The 14,364-nt window shown below is 40.7% G+C and overlaps 2 protein-coding genes across 4 annotated transcripts in view; one reads left to right on the top strand and one right to left on the bottom strand.

Annotated features, from left to right (window-relative positions):
- kiaa0319l (KIAA0319-like ortholog) overlaps nucleotides 1–8,791 on the bottom strand; it is a 23,584-nt gene extending 14,793 nt beyond the window's left edge. The window contains exons 1-3 of one of the 2 annotated variants that reach the window (XM_029442706.1): nucleotides 8,061–8,791; nucleotides 3,928–4,084; nucleotides 2,443–2,557 (exon numbers count right to left, since the gene is read on the bottom strand). In XM_029442706.1, the coding sequence (XP_029298566.1) occupies nucleotides 2,443–2,536 (94 nt within the window). In that variant the 5' untranslated portion in view covers nucleotides 2,537–2,557; nucleotides 3,928–4,084; nucleotides 8,061–8,791. The remainder of the gene's footprint in view (nucleotides 1–2,442; nucleotides 2,558–3,927; nucleotides 4,085–8,060) is intronic. The other variant, XM_029442707.1, reaches the window with a different exon arrangement.
- Nucleotides 8,632–14,364, top strand: ncdn (neurochondrin). 2 transcript variants are annotated; one of them, XM_029442709.1, is made up of 8 exons: nucleotides 8,632–8,776; nucleotides 8,972–9,192; nucleotides 9,547–10,543; nucleotides 11,145–11,314; nucleotides 12,095–12,333; nucleotides 12,451–12,666; nucleotides 12,800–12,942; nucleotides 13,611–14,364. In XM_029442709.1, the coding sequence occupies exons 2-8, from the start codon at nucleotides 8,989–8,991 to the stop codon at nucleotides 14,027–14,029; spliced, it is 2,388 nt and encodes a 795-aa protein (XP_029298569.1). In that variant the 5' UTR covers nucleotides 8,632–8,776; nucleotides 8,972–8,988; the 3' UTR covers nucleotides 14,030–14,364. The 2 variants fall into 2 exon arrangements, with proteins under 2 accessions (XP_029298569.1, XP_029298568.1); XM_029442708.1 differs by lacking the exon at nucleotides 8,632–8,776 and having other exon boundaries at nucleotides 8,798–9,192.

Raw genomic sequence — 14,364 nt, 5'->3', positions numbered from 1 at the left:
TCCGCTACCAGGCAGCGCTTCCCAGGCTTTTCAAGATTTCACTTGTTTATATCAATCAGGGCATTGTTGGGTACTCTTGGCATTGTTGAAGCCAAAGGGGCAAAGTGAAACCCACGGTGAGACTTTTCACAGATTAGGCTTTGACTGAACGTTTCTCAGAAAAGCAGACATGCAGCCGCAATTTATGCAGTCAGCCAAATCAGTAGCAAAGAGAGGAAATGAGGCTTTTTCCTGACAAAACAAGACACTGATTAAAACCCAAAGCACAGTATGCAGTACGCACAAAGCTCCACCCTCTGACTCATATTAGCAGTACATTGAGCCAGGACACTTAGCGGCCACTAATGTGTGTGTTACTCTTCAAGAGCTTACTCAAGCTGTAGGAGTATCAAATGACCTCAACTCAATCCATTCATTGTCCAACACGATCATTGTGTAGCCAGGTACAATAAAAACAGCACAGGCTATAAGATACCAGATACAGGGAGAAATGGGAGGTAATATTTAACCACTACTTAAATTAATGTCCACACAAACACAGAAGCCAAGCTCGCTGTGAATAACAGTCCAGGACAAATGAAAACTGCTGAGTCACTCTGAATTATAAAAATTGCAGTTACGATTAAAAATAACCTCACACACGTTTTATTTTTCTCTTGCACTTTAGTCGACACACAGAAGCTGATCAAATCTATAGATTGTAGACACAAACCATAAACACGGTTACAATCACTCACTGCAAATACTGGTAGTGTCATTTAGTAGCAGCTCCCTCTGTGTTCTGCACTGCATTTGGAAAGTAAGTATTTTACTAGGCTGAGTGATAATTGGGTATAAACCCATGCTTTACATTGCATCATAAAGTTACTTTTATGTTCAATGAGTCAATATTGAGATACCCTCACAAGAACAAGGTATTTCCATCATTGATACTGTCCAATAGACCCTCAAAACATTCTCTAAAGTTATAATCCTTAACGACATACAGGGGCAACTGGCGCATCCGTTTACAGTGCAGCCAAACAAATGTGCGTTCTTTGATCAAAGACGTCAGTCAATAATCTACCATTTTCTATCGCTTCTTGAGTAACTGTGATCTGATTTCATGCTGCACACGGCAGGAGGAATAGCAAATGGAGTTGGAGCCTGCAACTCTTCATATAACAGCTCACCACACATTTTTGATGAGTGATTGCCATCAGCACTAACCTCAGTGATAACGGTATTGCGTTTCCTTTGACTACTTCACAATCCAAGCAACTCTGTGTTATCGGTTGATCTCTCTCTCTGGCTGGCTGCTTGACATCCTCCTTGGTCAATCTTTTTCATATTACCGTATGTTCACATGTTATGTATGTTTCCTATAGATGGTCTATGTTGTGAGGTATTCTAAGGTCTCTTCCATTTGTTTCCAGTTGAAGTGGTTAGTTTGGGGAGTTTTTCCTTATCCGATGCAAGGGTCAAAAAGGAGAAAGGGTGTGGTATGCTTGTAAAGCCACTAAAGGTATTTGTAAAGCAGCTGCATAAGGAAATGTTGGGTTTGCATTAGCAATAACTTAGAACAGCTCTGACACAGCTGCAGGGGAGTGAACAGTAAACCGTAACACTGGATTTATTATGTACATTAACCATTTCCTGTCATGCCCTCACAAGTAGGTCGGCAATGTGAATCCTGCGCAGGAATGTTGTACTCCGCAACTATCGATGGCCACTTCTATATAAAGAGGTTATTACAGAATGTAAATACATTTAATGGCAATTGCTGAAAAAATGACGACAGTAAATAGAGAGAAGAAAATGGTGCAAGGTAAGTCAGCGGAGAGCTCGTCCTGCTGATGGCATGGCCGTCAGCAGTTATGGAGAGTTCAAAAAGAAAAACTGAACAACACAGTTCATCAGACAGTGTTGCTACCATGGCAACAAGAAGGCTAAGGTTGACTTTAAGGGACGTCAATGTAACTCAAGTCCGGAAAAACACAGGTCTAGCCACACACAAAAACACACAAAAACACACAAAAGCACGATAGTTTGTTTGAGAAAGGACCCTTTGGCCTCCGTTTAGTCATCCCACCCCTTGTCCTCTCTTCTTCTCTCCCCCACCCCTCAACACACACAATGTCCACTAACAGAGCCCCTATTGTCCTGTTTCACATTGTAACCCACTGAGCGCATTGGCATCAGAAAGAAACAAGTCCCAACAGTCCTCTATCTCTCCGCCTCACATTAGAAGGGCAGTAAACACCAACCAACAACCTAAAACCATCCAAGTATCATAATAGGATTAAAGAAGGATGCAGTCCCACCCTGAGTAATCAAAGGTGCATGAATCTGCAGCGCAGATGAGTGCAGAGATGATTCACAGATGTAAGCTTCTTTATCAATTGTGTCAACAAAGGTTATAAGGGCCAGTTGTGTTCAGGTTGACAATAGGTTTTGTTTTACCTGTTGGAGAAGCCAAGAGCAAGAGGTAGGTCAGCGGTAAGAGGAGGAGGTGAGGTAAGCTCCAAGTGAGCAGCTTGTGGAGTGCATAGGACATTTTCCCACAAGGACCAAGGACCTAGAAAAAGGAAATAGAACTATATTAATGTTGGGGCTGTATCAAAAGTTGTTTCTTTTACATTCCACGCTTGCATTGAGGTTTTCAAATGAAGCTTCAAATGTCAGTCATCATATTTTATGAAGACATCACCCAATATTGTTTTTAAAAGAAATGCTTGAATAAAATCCTCAATTTGAATAAAGGGATTCAGTTAGTCTTTATTATTATTAAATAAACTTTTCTTAATGAATATAACTTACTATTACTCTTAAGTAATTTACTATAATATTGTTAGAGCCTGAATAGATTTTTATATAAAAAGGTAATTTATGGTGCCGTTGCCACGAGACCGTCCCGTTCATACAGGTGCCTGCCTCCCTTTGTGTGCATCGAGCAGGAGAGCAAACTGCTTTTTGACCACAGTGAAAATATTGTTCTTCAGAAGATAAACGGCATCAATTATGGATTGAAGCAGAATATTGTTTGGTAAAAACATGTAGTGAATTTTGGATTAACTAACTATTCAGTTCATCCCTTGTGCTTTAATATTTCCTCTATAATCATTTAACAGCAGGTGGACCAGCAAAGCAATGTGAAAATACATAAATAACAAAACATTCAAAGGAATAATTATATATTATTAAATACTTCAATTAAATACACTTAGTCTGTACACTGAATTGTTTGTTATAGACAGCAGTCAATTAGCTTAGCATAGCACAAAAAGTGGAAAGACAGTTAATCAGCTGGCCTGTCTCTGTGCAAAGGTAACAACATCCACGACCCAGTCCAGAAATAGTACAGCACATAACCCCTCTGTGGATCCACAACATGTTGTTTTTGTACAGATTTAACAAATAAGATCACCTTCAGTGGCGTTGATAGGTGGATTTTGTTACCTTTGGACAGAACCAGGCTAGGTTTTTCCTAATGTTCCCTGTGTCTTTATGCTAAGCTAACAGACAGTTAGCACACACACACACACACACACACACACACACACACGTGAGAGTGAGTTCAATCTTCTTATCAAACTCTCAGCAAGAAAGCAAATAAGTGTGTTTCTAAAAAAGGAGTAACTATTCCTTTAACATTGCAAAGGTGTCCAAGAACCAATGCCGAGCTGCTGACACAAGAACCATTAAATGTACTCTCGTAAAATTATTTGAGAGGAAAGTACTAAAGATATTTGGAGCATGAATTAAAAATAACCTTCAGTGTCATTTGAAGGTTGTTTTTTATTTATTTCACAGTCCGACCTGCCTCACACCCCTCTCATAGAAAAAAAACTATTGTCAATCCAACTGAATCTGCGGATGGTTTCTGTCCAAAAGTTATCAAAAACACCTACTAAACAAAAACAGCAACCTGCTAAACTGCATGTTTACCTTTCTTCCGGCCAGGCGGAGGAAGAAAGAGAGAGGGAGCGAGTAGTTAGGTTGGCAGCCAGGTGCTGTGAGGCGACGGGTGAAGACGGGTCAACACCAGCACTCTGAGGAAGAGATCCAACATGGCCGTCTCCGGGGCTGCTCAATCAACACTATACTAGAAAGTGCAAGAGAAAGTCAGAAAGTTATTTAACAAGTGGATCATTTAATGTCATTGATGAACAAACATGTGATAATATTACCGTAAACTGACTTTTAGTGGAAATTAATCCATTGAATCAAAAATGTTGTTTTCCAAATGAATAATTCCATGCAAAATGCAATTACAAATGAACAAACTTTGTTATTGATGTCTTTGTTTTACACATGAGAAGACAAAGTGGGAATTTTTTTTAGACCAGTGCCTCAGCTCTTTAGAGAAGCACTCAAAAGAATTTGAATGACCTACATCACATCAACTTGATAACTAAAGTTAATGCAAATCAAATTCAACCGTTTCAACTGGAGAGAGCAAATAACAGGAACGTTACTTCAATCATTTTCCCCTCGACAATATATGGATCATAACATTAAAAGTTGGAAATGACAAACAACACATCATCAAAAACTAGAGGAAGAAGGGAAACAAAGGATTTAGTTCAGTGGTCTGTTGGAAACAAACACTCGACATCTTCTACCTTACATAAGAATGCAGGCTACTGCCTCCTGTTGTCATTGTTAAGAAACATTTTAAACAGTTTGAGCGTCGTTGAACAGGTTTGTTTCACTATACAACAATTCTGCTGATATTCTGTTGACAGTGACTCTTAAGAAGGTATAACATGACTCACAATCCTGTGAGCTCCCTCCTTTTAACCATTAGTTAAAGCAACACGGAAATGATAAAAAGGGATATGACAAAGATAAGAACATTTCATTTACATACTTCTAAGAGTGTAGATTGATGTAAATGTTAAGTACCTCTGTGTTAACCAAAGGGTTATGTCAAAACGATATTCAACAATCTTAACTGTTATCTGTCTGTCATTGGCATCTTGTCTTGTAGCATAACGCTATGTTACCCAGCCTGTATGTTCATAACAAAAGTGAAATTGAGGAGTGGTTAATATCTGGAATACGATAATATGGAGGATTACTGTGCATAAAATAAACATTTCTACGCCTCTCCTAAGTTCTTATCTAAAGATATAAGTGTTGTCACAGTGTACAAAGTTACTTTATCCAATTTAACAACACTGTAGAAAATGTAACACATGTTAAATTATGCTCTAAACACAGCCTCAGGTCATCCAGGCCCCTGAGGTAACTTCCTAACGCTTAATGTCCTTTCCTACAGGAAGTGTGACGAGGAGGTTTCTCATTTCAAAGTAATTAGTGGAGACAATACATGCCTGAGAATAATTACCTTCCTGAATGAGTCACAAAAAAGGAGCAATATGCAGATTGTTGTACTGCACTAGGAATGTGCTGTCTTGAGGGACAAAAGTAAATTATTTCAAGTAAAGTAACACTTCAGGAAGGCAGACTTATGATTTGATGAGGAATGCATGCCATACTGCACATTTCCCCTCCCAAATTATCGTGCAAGTTCTTACAGCAGAATAGGAAAAAAAAAAAGAAAAAGAGGGGAGTGAACAGCACAAGTTCTGGGACACTGTGTTCAAGACTCTTCCACCACAACGTCCTTCCAGGAGACTACTACGGGGCAATACAGCAATGAATCAAGCCGTTTTCACAAGCATCTGCTGAGCAGACAGTCTGTAGATGTTAGCTAGACGCTATATATCCATACGGTTTGAAATAATGTTACTCTTTATCCATTGGTCAGTATTTAAGGACATGCAGATGTTGATACTTTTTACTACTTTGTAGTAGAGATTTCAATATAGCAGATGACTTCAGTCACAGTTAAGATTGTTTTTCGTGATAGCAATTAGATATGGTTGCTTGAATACATTTTATGTAGATGCAAAGCCTAGCAAAGTTGTGATCTCCAGTCACAGATCACAAGCTCTCACACACTCACACAACATGAACTGTTGACAAACCTGTACGGTCTGCCTCCACATGTGAATCTGCAATCCTGCACGTGGACGGTGAGCCCCAGCAGTCTCCTTCTGTGCTATAATCAACTGCTCAGTAAATCCCAAATCCACAAACAATCATCAGTCCTCCTGCACTTGTGTTTCTCTCCCAGGTAAGCCACCAAAACAGACAAAAAAGCTCCAGGTAAAAATAATCCAGAAAATAAATGTGAGGGATTCAGTAACGTTTATTGTCCTCAGACTACAACACTGTAGAGTTGCTTCTTTTCTTTTGTTTGACTGTGCAGCAAATACCCACAGGCTGGTGGTGACTTTGAGTGTGTCCAGCAGCAGTAATGCTCAGGTGCACTCAGTCATCTGGGCTGATGACAGCTCAGCTATTATGGACATTTCAATAGCTACTTTTCCCTTGAGAAGCTTCTGCAAAACAATGATCTCTGTGACCAAAAACCAAAAGTTCTCTCTCTCGCTCTCTCTCTCTTTTGGCTGTTTCTTTCTCCTCTTTTTCTCTCTCAGTCGCAGTATTCAATAGCACACTTGTCAGCTCTGTATTTGCTTCATGGCGAGACAGGTTGGGGGAGCTTTCTCTGTAATGACACCAAAGCCCACGCACAGATTCTTCAGGCTGCTACAGGGGAAGAAAATTAAGTTGTTTTTATTTCTCTTCTTGGCAGAGTCCTTGAAGAAATAAATAATAATAATAACCTTCCCATCTTGCTGTGACAACTACAGAAACATCCTTACAGCAACAACTACTCTAAACCGAGGATAATATTTAAATAGATGCAATGTATTACAGCAATAACCCTGTGTACAATAATATAGTAGGTTAAAAAGGATATGAATACACAATAACTTAAGTGTATGATACAGACAGTATATAAACTCGCACTAATAGTCAATAACTTCTTATAGATTTACAACAGAAGACTCATATCAGCTTGCATTGTACTGAGATTGCTTTTGCCAAATCTAATACATTTTAGTCGCTTTTTCATTCATTGTATTCATTTTGTCTTGCAGGAATAGCATAAACAGTATGAACTGTTGGCAATAGACGTTAACATGTTTTTTACCTTTTCTGCTTTTAACCTGTTTTTGTTTCTTTGCCCGTTCCTTTACATTATGGCTGTCTCCTATAATTTGTACTGGTATATGATGACCCCTATTCTAACTGATGGTTTTCATTCTGTTTTACTGAAGTACGAGTCTGTTTTTGTTATCCTGCAAGTCATATTTCCCATGCGGGACAAGACTTTACTGAACTGGCAACAAATTAATTTATGGATCAATATCAAATATAAATTCCATTCAATGCTACTAAACGTTTGCTTTTAAAAGACTAACAAAGACAAAAAGGTTTGTTTTTTTTTGGGGTGGTTTAAATCAAAGATTAAAGATGCTTTTTAAAGCTTTGGATTGTATAACAATTTATACTTTATCAAGTAAATTATCAATTGATCAAACAATAAAACAAATCAAAAATAAATCATGAAAATAATTGTTAGTTACTCTACTCTATAAGAATGATTGATTCTTGCAGAGCAGGGATTAACTAACTGATTAAAGTGCAAATAAGTGCATATCGACTGCATGCATGGCAGTCTGTCAGTCAAATGAAATGCATCACTGCTGGGATAATATCTCTGAGACATGTCATCCAAAAGAGTAGGCTTGTGCATTATGCATCTTACTAGGCAGCGTGAAAACAACATTCAGGGTTTACTCAAAAACAAAAAATGTCTAGCTGTCAGATAATTGAATGAAGGCCGATAGCTTCAGTCTGCGTAGTCCACTGCACTATCACACAATTACAAAAGAGGGACGGTTGAATTAGTAATACACTTTGTATCTAGTAAGTGGTCTTTGTTTCGTTTTTACAAGCAATGCCGACGTTCCAGTACTGACACATGACGGTTGCGCGATGACACCATAACATATTTCACCTGTAAAATCCACCTTGAGGCTAACAGCTGCTGGCATCTCTATTTTACTACACACCGTGCAAGTACACGGATTCCCTCTGAGCGATTTCAATGGCAAATTGGCACGACACCGTTAAAGACAGAAAAGAGTACATGGACTTACAGTTTGAGTAAAATGGCATTCGCTGTTCGGTCGCTGTGATGTGTTGTGTCGTCGTTGTTGCTGTCCCATGTAGATTTAATTAGGTCAGTATTCCTCTGGCATGTTTAGCTGATGTGCCTGTGAAACCACTGCGCTGTCAAGTGATAAATAATGCTTCCGGTAGCTTGATCTTTCAAAATAAACTACTTAGTGACACAACGTTCGCAACATTGTGAGGCATAATGGTTTAATTGAACGATACTAATGGGAATGAATGTGCAGTCAACCAAATCAGGCTACGAGTTATTACACAGAGTCCACTTTGGTATTAGTTTGTTGTGCTGCATCTTAAATTAAACTGCAGACTGCATGACATTAATCCGACCACTTCCGCCGTACGCCACCTGCCGACCAGATGTCAATAGCGACCACGTTCAGCTCAATATAAACAGTAATCCTCGGAGCTTTAGTAATTTTGTGGTATTTTTAATCTTAGAAACAAAAAATGTATAATAAAAATGTCTTCCATGACCTCAAAATAAAATGCGTCTTCGCTTCTCCGACGTTACAACATGGACCAAAATGGCGATTCCGCCTTCCAACTATCCCTCTTGCGATTGGTCCTTTGACATACTTGGACCGTTTTCATTGGATTCTTGCAGCTTTATTTTGACATTTTACTTCCGGAAAGTGTGCCCACGAGCTGTTGCAGCGCGCGATAAAGAGCTGTCAACAAAGTAAGTTATTTTACAAACGTTTACGAATTCAAATTTTAACCGTCGAATTGTTGCCAACCTCAGCTCATAATTATTCAGCAAACCAACTGAAGCTCGTTTAATTAGGCTGCGCTCTTTGCCCTCCACGATGGGGAGCTGATGACATGATATTCCGTTTGATTTTCAATGACTTTGCTTACTTTTTTGGTTACACAGTTATTATAAAGGTCGTAATGGCTGACGTCGACGTTACAGCTCTCGTGAGCAGCCAGCCTCCTGTAAAAGAGGAGCAGGGAGGAGGAGGAGAAGGCGGAGGAGGCTCAGAGAGAGATGCAGGAGGTGGTTTGACTGATGTCCAGAGAGAGGTGTTGGAGAGATGTCTCCATGCACTCAAGCAGGCTCAAAATGACAGTCACACATTGGCTGCTCTTCTGCTGGTAAGTGTATATGTGCTCAAAAAGTATACACGGTACACACGATTTCACTGATCCCTATCAATGATATTGTTAATATACCAGCTGTTTGCCTGTAAACCTCGCTTACTGATACACTGGCATGTAGAACAATATTTACATTAGTTCAATTTTAGGAATCCACGAAAATCATTTACATTTACTACATTACTGTTTACATTCAGTTCACAGAGGTAGAATTTATAGCAGAGGTGTTGCATTAGTTTAACTGAAGCTAGGTGTAACTGAGTGTATATAGGGATAATATGTATAGAGACCAAGTATCGGACCCCAGTACTGACAGGTGGGTGTTTTCTCTTTTTTCCTCTCTGTCTTCAGATAACTCGCTTGTGCCCAGCAAGCCAGCTAGACAAACCCACCTTGAGGCGAATCTTCGAGGCCGTTGGCCTCAACCTTCCAGCTCGGCTTTTGGTGACAGCAATCAGAGGGAGCGAGAACTCCGGCTTACCCCCACAAGAACTCCTCTCACTGGGCACGGCTCTGTTGGCTGCCCTGAGCACAGACCCAGACATGGCCTGCCATCCCCAGCTCTTAACCACCATTCCCCTCCTGCTGGGCATTATAGCAAATGGCCCTGTTAACCAGCAGAGTTCAAACACAGACAGTGATCCTGCCAATGTGGCAAAATCAGCAGGAGAGGGCAAGACCAGCAAGCAAAAGGGTGATGACGATAGTGAAGTAAACGGAGTATCCACATCTCAAGAAGCCTCCCCCTCCTCCAAGCTGGACAAGGCCATAGCTGCTGACTGCTACCAGATTCTCACAGCAGTTTGTGCCTTACCCAGAGGTCCCGACCAGCTGCTGAGCAGGGGTGCAATTCCCGCTCTGTGCCAGGCAGTGCAACAAAACCAGACATTCAGCCACGAGAGAGGGCTTGCCTTGCTTGGTTGCCTCCTCGCAGGTAAAAACAAGGACAAAGTGTGGAGTAAACACACCGCAGAACTCCTCACTCTGCTGGTCAGGCTCTCCAAAGACTTCTGCCAAGCCACAGACCAGACCAAGCTGGACATGTGTGCCCAGTTGGCGCAGTTTCTCCCCCCAGTAGGAGTGGCAGCAGAGAGCGAGGAGCTGAAGGGAGTCGTTGCGTGTGTATGGGGGGTGTTAAGACCCATGTTGCAGGCTAAGTTGACGCCAAAACATATCGGGCCGATGCTGGTACTCAGTGCTTGTCTGCTGGATTTGTATGGGTGGGAGTTTGTGGGGCCGCCAAAGTTCTGCTGCTTACTGGTGAACCGAGCCTGTGTGGAGGTCAGAATGGGTTTGGAGGAACCGCCTGGTAACGAACTGAGCCGAGAGCTGCAGCACACCCTCACAGGTACTGTTGTTTTATTTATTTATTTAAAGTATATTGACGTACTTACAACATCTGCCTTTTCTGAACAATTCACCTAAATGCAAAGTTGAAGCAACCATAACCATGTTCTTTGTTCATGCCTACCCCGCACTGCTGCCTTTGCCATTTCCCTAATTTATTAGGAGCTAATCATTCTTTTAACCAGGGCTGTAGCCAGAATTTTAGAAGAAGTCCAAAGTCACTCAGTGTAAGCCCCACATGAAAATGTTCTTTTCCCACATTTTGCATATTTATTTAACTTCTAAAGTATATTTCTTCAAGTTGTGTTAACTTATGATTCTAGTGAATGAATCTGAACTCATTTGATTTTTGCCTAAAATGGTCAGATTTAAGATTTTTTATTTCTGAATCAGGCTTAAAAACTTGCCATGCATAACGTATGTTTATTGTAAAGTGTAAACTCCTTGTCTGGTCATTCAAACTTCTCTGAAACATGACCTTGGTGTCGTCAATCGAAGCTCCGTCACTGTTTTTAATATCTGCGGTGCGCTAGGTAAGATTTGATTAAGCGTGATTAATCTCCTTTGTTACATAAACCCTTCTTATTACTTCTTTTTCCCAGGCTGTTACCGAATCATGGAGGCTGCCATTGAGCAGGCCTGCTGTCTGGCAGTGTCACAGACCACTGCACCTCCTCACAGCTCCATCCCTTCGATCAGTCTGCAGCAGAGCAGGCAGGTCCTCGGGGTGTTGGAGGAAGCTTTCTCTGCTTTAATGTACCACCTGCAGCAGGTGAGAGGAGGACGCTTAAGTTTCTGTCGGTGTTGCTCTGTCGTGCTTTATATTCTTTATTTTTTAATATCCAATAAGCTACATGTTGCTGGTTCTGAAAATGTCATTTTGTGCCAAATTATTCGTCCTTCTGCTCTGACAAAAATGTACATCCCCTAGGAGTTATGAGTATGGGATAAAATGCTATATAATTATAGCAATATAATTGGCGACTTCATTTTTAAATAATAAGCTCACAGATGGAGCTGGAACAATTTGTACCTTAAACAAATAGTCGATTGACGGGAAATGATCAGCAACTTAATAAAAAGTTAATTTATATTATTATAATAATAATAATAATAAATTAAATTAAATTGATTATTTAGATCTTTTTCTAAATAAATAAATGCTGTTTTTGTTTGTCTTATTCGATAGTCAACAGAATATTTTTTTACTTTTTGAAAGTTAAAAAATAACATTTGATGACATTTTAATGGACATTTTTCACTGTTTTCTGATGTTTAATAGACCAAGAAATGTATCGAGGAAATAATCAGCATGATCGGATTCATATTTTTCTTTCAGCCGTACCAAAGGTTTTATTTTATTGTGTTTGTTATTTTGGTTTGACCATAAGTGAATGTAACTTTAGGAAAGCAATCCAAAGAAACATGTTTCATGTATTGTACAATACGATACACTGCCAGGGCAAAAATACTGTGGGAATTAAATATGTTGGCAGACTAGGAAGGTTTTGAAAGCAATAGTAAAACATTAATTCACTTCCTGTTCTCGTAGGTGGATCAAAGTCGCTATGGTGACCCTTTTATTTTTGCCACATTCCGCTCTCTGTGCTCATGGCTGGCGGAAGAGACTTTGTGTCTGAAGGAAGAAGTAACCGGACTGTTGCCGTTCCTGATCGGTTACTCCCGCAGCCACCTGCAGGGTGAGAGTCCTGAGCATGGCCTCTCTGACTGGATGTCCGAGATGTCCGTCAGAGAGGAGACGGGGGCGTGGACGGGCAAAGAAGCTCTGAGGTAAAGATGACAATACTTATCAGAGGGAGTCAATCATATAGTTTATACTTCATTCCATAGATTCTGCAGTTATCTAACAGTACTTTATCTTCTTCCCTTACATCCTCCTCCCTCCAGGTATCTCCTCCCAGCTCTGTGCCACCTGTCGGCAGAAGAAGGTCCTAGGAAGGTGCTGCTCACCCTGGACACCCCGGCAATGCTGGTGGACTTTCTGTCGCAGTGCTGGACTTCCCTCAAGGGGAAAGGAGGAGTGGCGTCGGCCAGGGATCCAAGCATGGAGACAGCCTGCTCAGCCCTCCTCAACTTCACCGTCACAGAGCCAGAGAGAGTCAGGTAGCTGAGTGAAATACTGATCTGTAATTATGATCTGTTGTTACATTTATATCCATCAATACTGAGGTATCACCGCTCAAACTAAGAGTTTTATAAAGGTGTACATTTAAACTGTTTCTCTTTGGTTGTCCAGGAAGGACCCATGTTTCAGAACGCTGGAGGCCCTTCTGGGTGACGCGCTTCCTGTTTTGGTGCACAAACCCCTTCTGCTGGTCCTAGCAGCTAATTACTGCACGCTCGGACTAATGATTGGCAGACTCAAATCAGTTCCTTCAGGTGACAATTATTTATTTTGTTTCGGTTAATCACTTGGTACCAATTTATTTTCCAGTTGTGTTCGGCACTAACTCCTGTTCAGTGATTAATTACACGATTCTCTGCTGTTTGTGTCATGTTTTCTGTCCGAATTGACATTCTAAAGTAATTTTACATTGCAACACAGAAAACCTACAATTGTGTTATTGTGCTTGTCATTTCATCCAGTGTGCTTGTAAAGAAGCCTTTTTCACCTCAGACATTTTGTCATGTCATGGAAGGAAAATCCCATTACCAATAACATTAACAATTGCGACGTTCTCTTCAAATGTCCCAGTAATTCCTGTGACCTGTGTTTTTCATGTCTAAATGTCAAAACAAACCATTACGAATGTTATTTGTTACACTTGTGCATTCCTTCTATAACTGCTTTGAAAAAGGCCTGTGGGAATGCAGATCATGTGGGCTCTAGGTTGGACAGAAATGTTTACTGTAAAACTTCAGCTTATTTTGTCTCTTTATTTCAACCTGCATTATTCAAGTAAGTAGTCTAGTAATGTGTTCTTTATTGGGGTTTTTTTTTATATCCTATTATAATTTAAATAAAGGCACTAACTTTACTTTTTTGGTAGCTTTGGTTCAACAACATGAGACTCCACTAACAACTCATCCTTTTTTTTATTTTCCAGGCTCAGTTGAAGCTGGACAGAGGCGGCTTTTCTCCTCAGCGCTCCGGTTCCTCCGCAGCGCCCTGGACTCCGGCTCCAGCCCCGGTCCGGTCAAGGTAAGCCTCAGCTGGGAGGAGAGTTGGGACGACGTTGCGGAGCTCTGGAGGTTGTGTCTGCAGGCGCTGGGAGGCTGCGTTCGCGTTCAGCCTTGGATCACCAGCCTGGTCAGAGAGGAAGGTTGGCTCAAACACACACTCACCATGCTGAGTCAGTGTAGCGCACTTCCTGACCAGCACACACAGGGGGCGCTAGAGGAAGCTCTGTGCGCCATGGCAGACCAGTGCCCAGTCTGTAAAGCGGAGATTGGAGATGTGATGAGAAAAGATAAAGGAGCTTTGATCTGTATGCGGAACCTGAAGAAGTCAGTGGGAGTAAAGTAAAACCAAACAGACAATGTGATCTTTAATGGTGTATTTTAAGAAATGAAGTAATAAAGAAGGGCTGTTACTGAAGCCAAACATGTGTGTTTATTATCATGACAATGTGTTACCTGTTGCCTCAGACTTTATTGTAAGGAAAAGATGGTGCTGCTGGTTTTGTGATCTTCGCAAATGAGCTTGCGTTGTAAAGAGGGCACTCCAATATTATGAACATATTCTTAGTGTAATGTAATGCAAGTGTTTAGACAGCTGTGCTCTGAGAAGACACAGTTTCGAACATGTCAATTGTGAAATGTTAATGTCTTTAATAAAGAGCTATTTTGTTAGTAAATCTT

The sequence above is a fragment of the Cottoperca gobio genome, chromosome 11 (genome assembly GCF_900634415.1).
Source record: "Cottoperca gobio chromosome 11, fCotGob3.1, whole genome shotgun sequence".
NCBI classification, from domain to species: Eukaryota; Metazoa; Chordata; class Actinopteri; order Perciformes; family Bovichtidae; genus Cottoperca; species Cottoperca gobio.
Note: the sequence above shows the minus strand (reverse complement) of the source record. Positions and strands in the feature narration are given on the sequence as shown.

Coding starts and splice junctions, on each gene's coding strand:
- ncdn (XM_029442708.1), top strand. CDS start 8,920: ATGATATTCCGTTTGATTTTCAATGACTTTGCTTACTTTTTTGGTTAC. Junction 10,544..11,144: donor GCTGCAGCACACCCTCACAG/GTACTGTTGTTT, acceptor TCTTTTTCCCAG/GCTGTTACCGAATCATGGAG. Junction 12,943..13,610: donor ACTCAAATCAGTTCCTTCAG/GTGACAATTATT, acceptor TTTATTTTCCAG/GCTCAGTTGAAGCTGGACAG.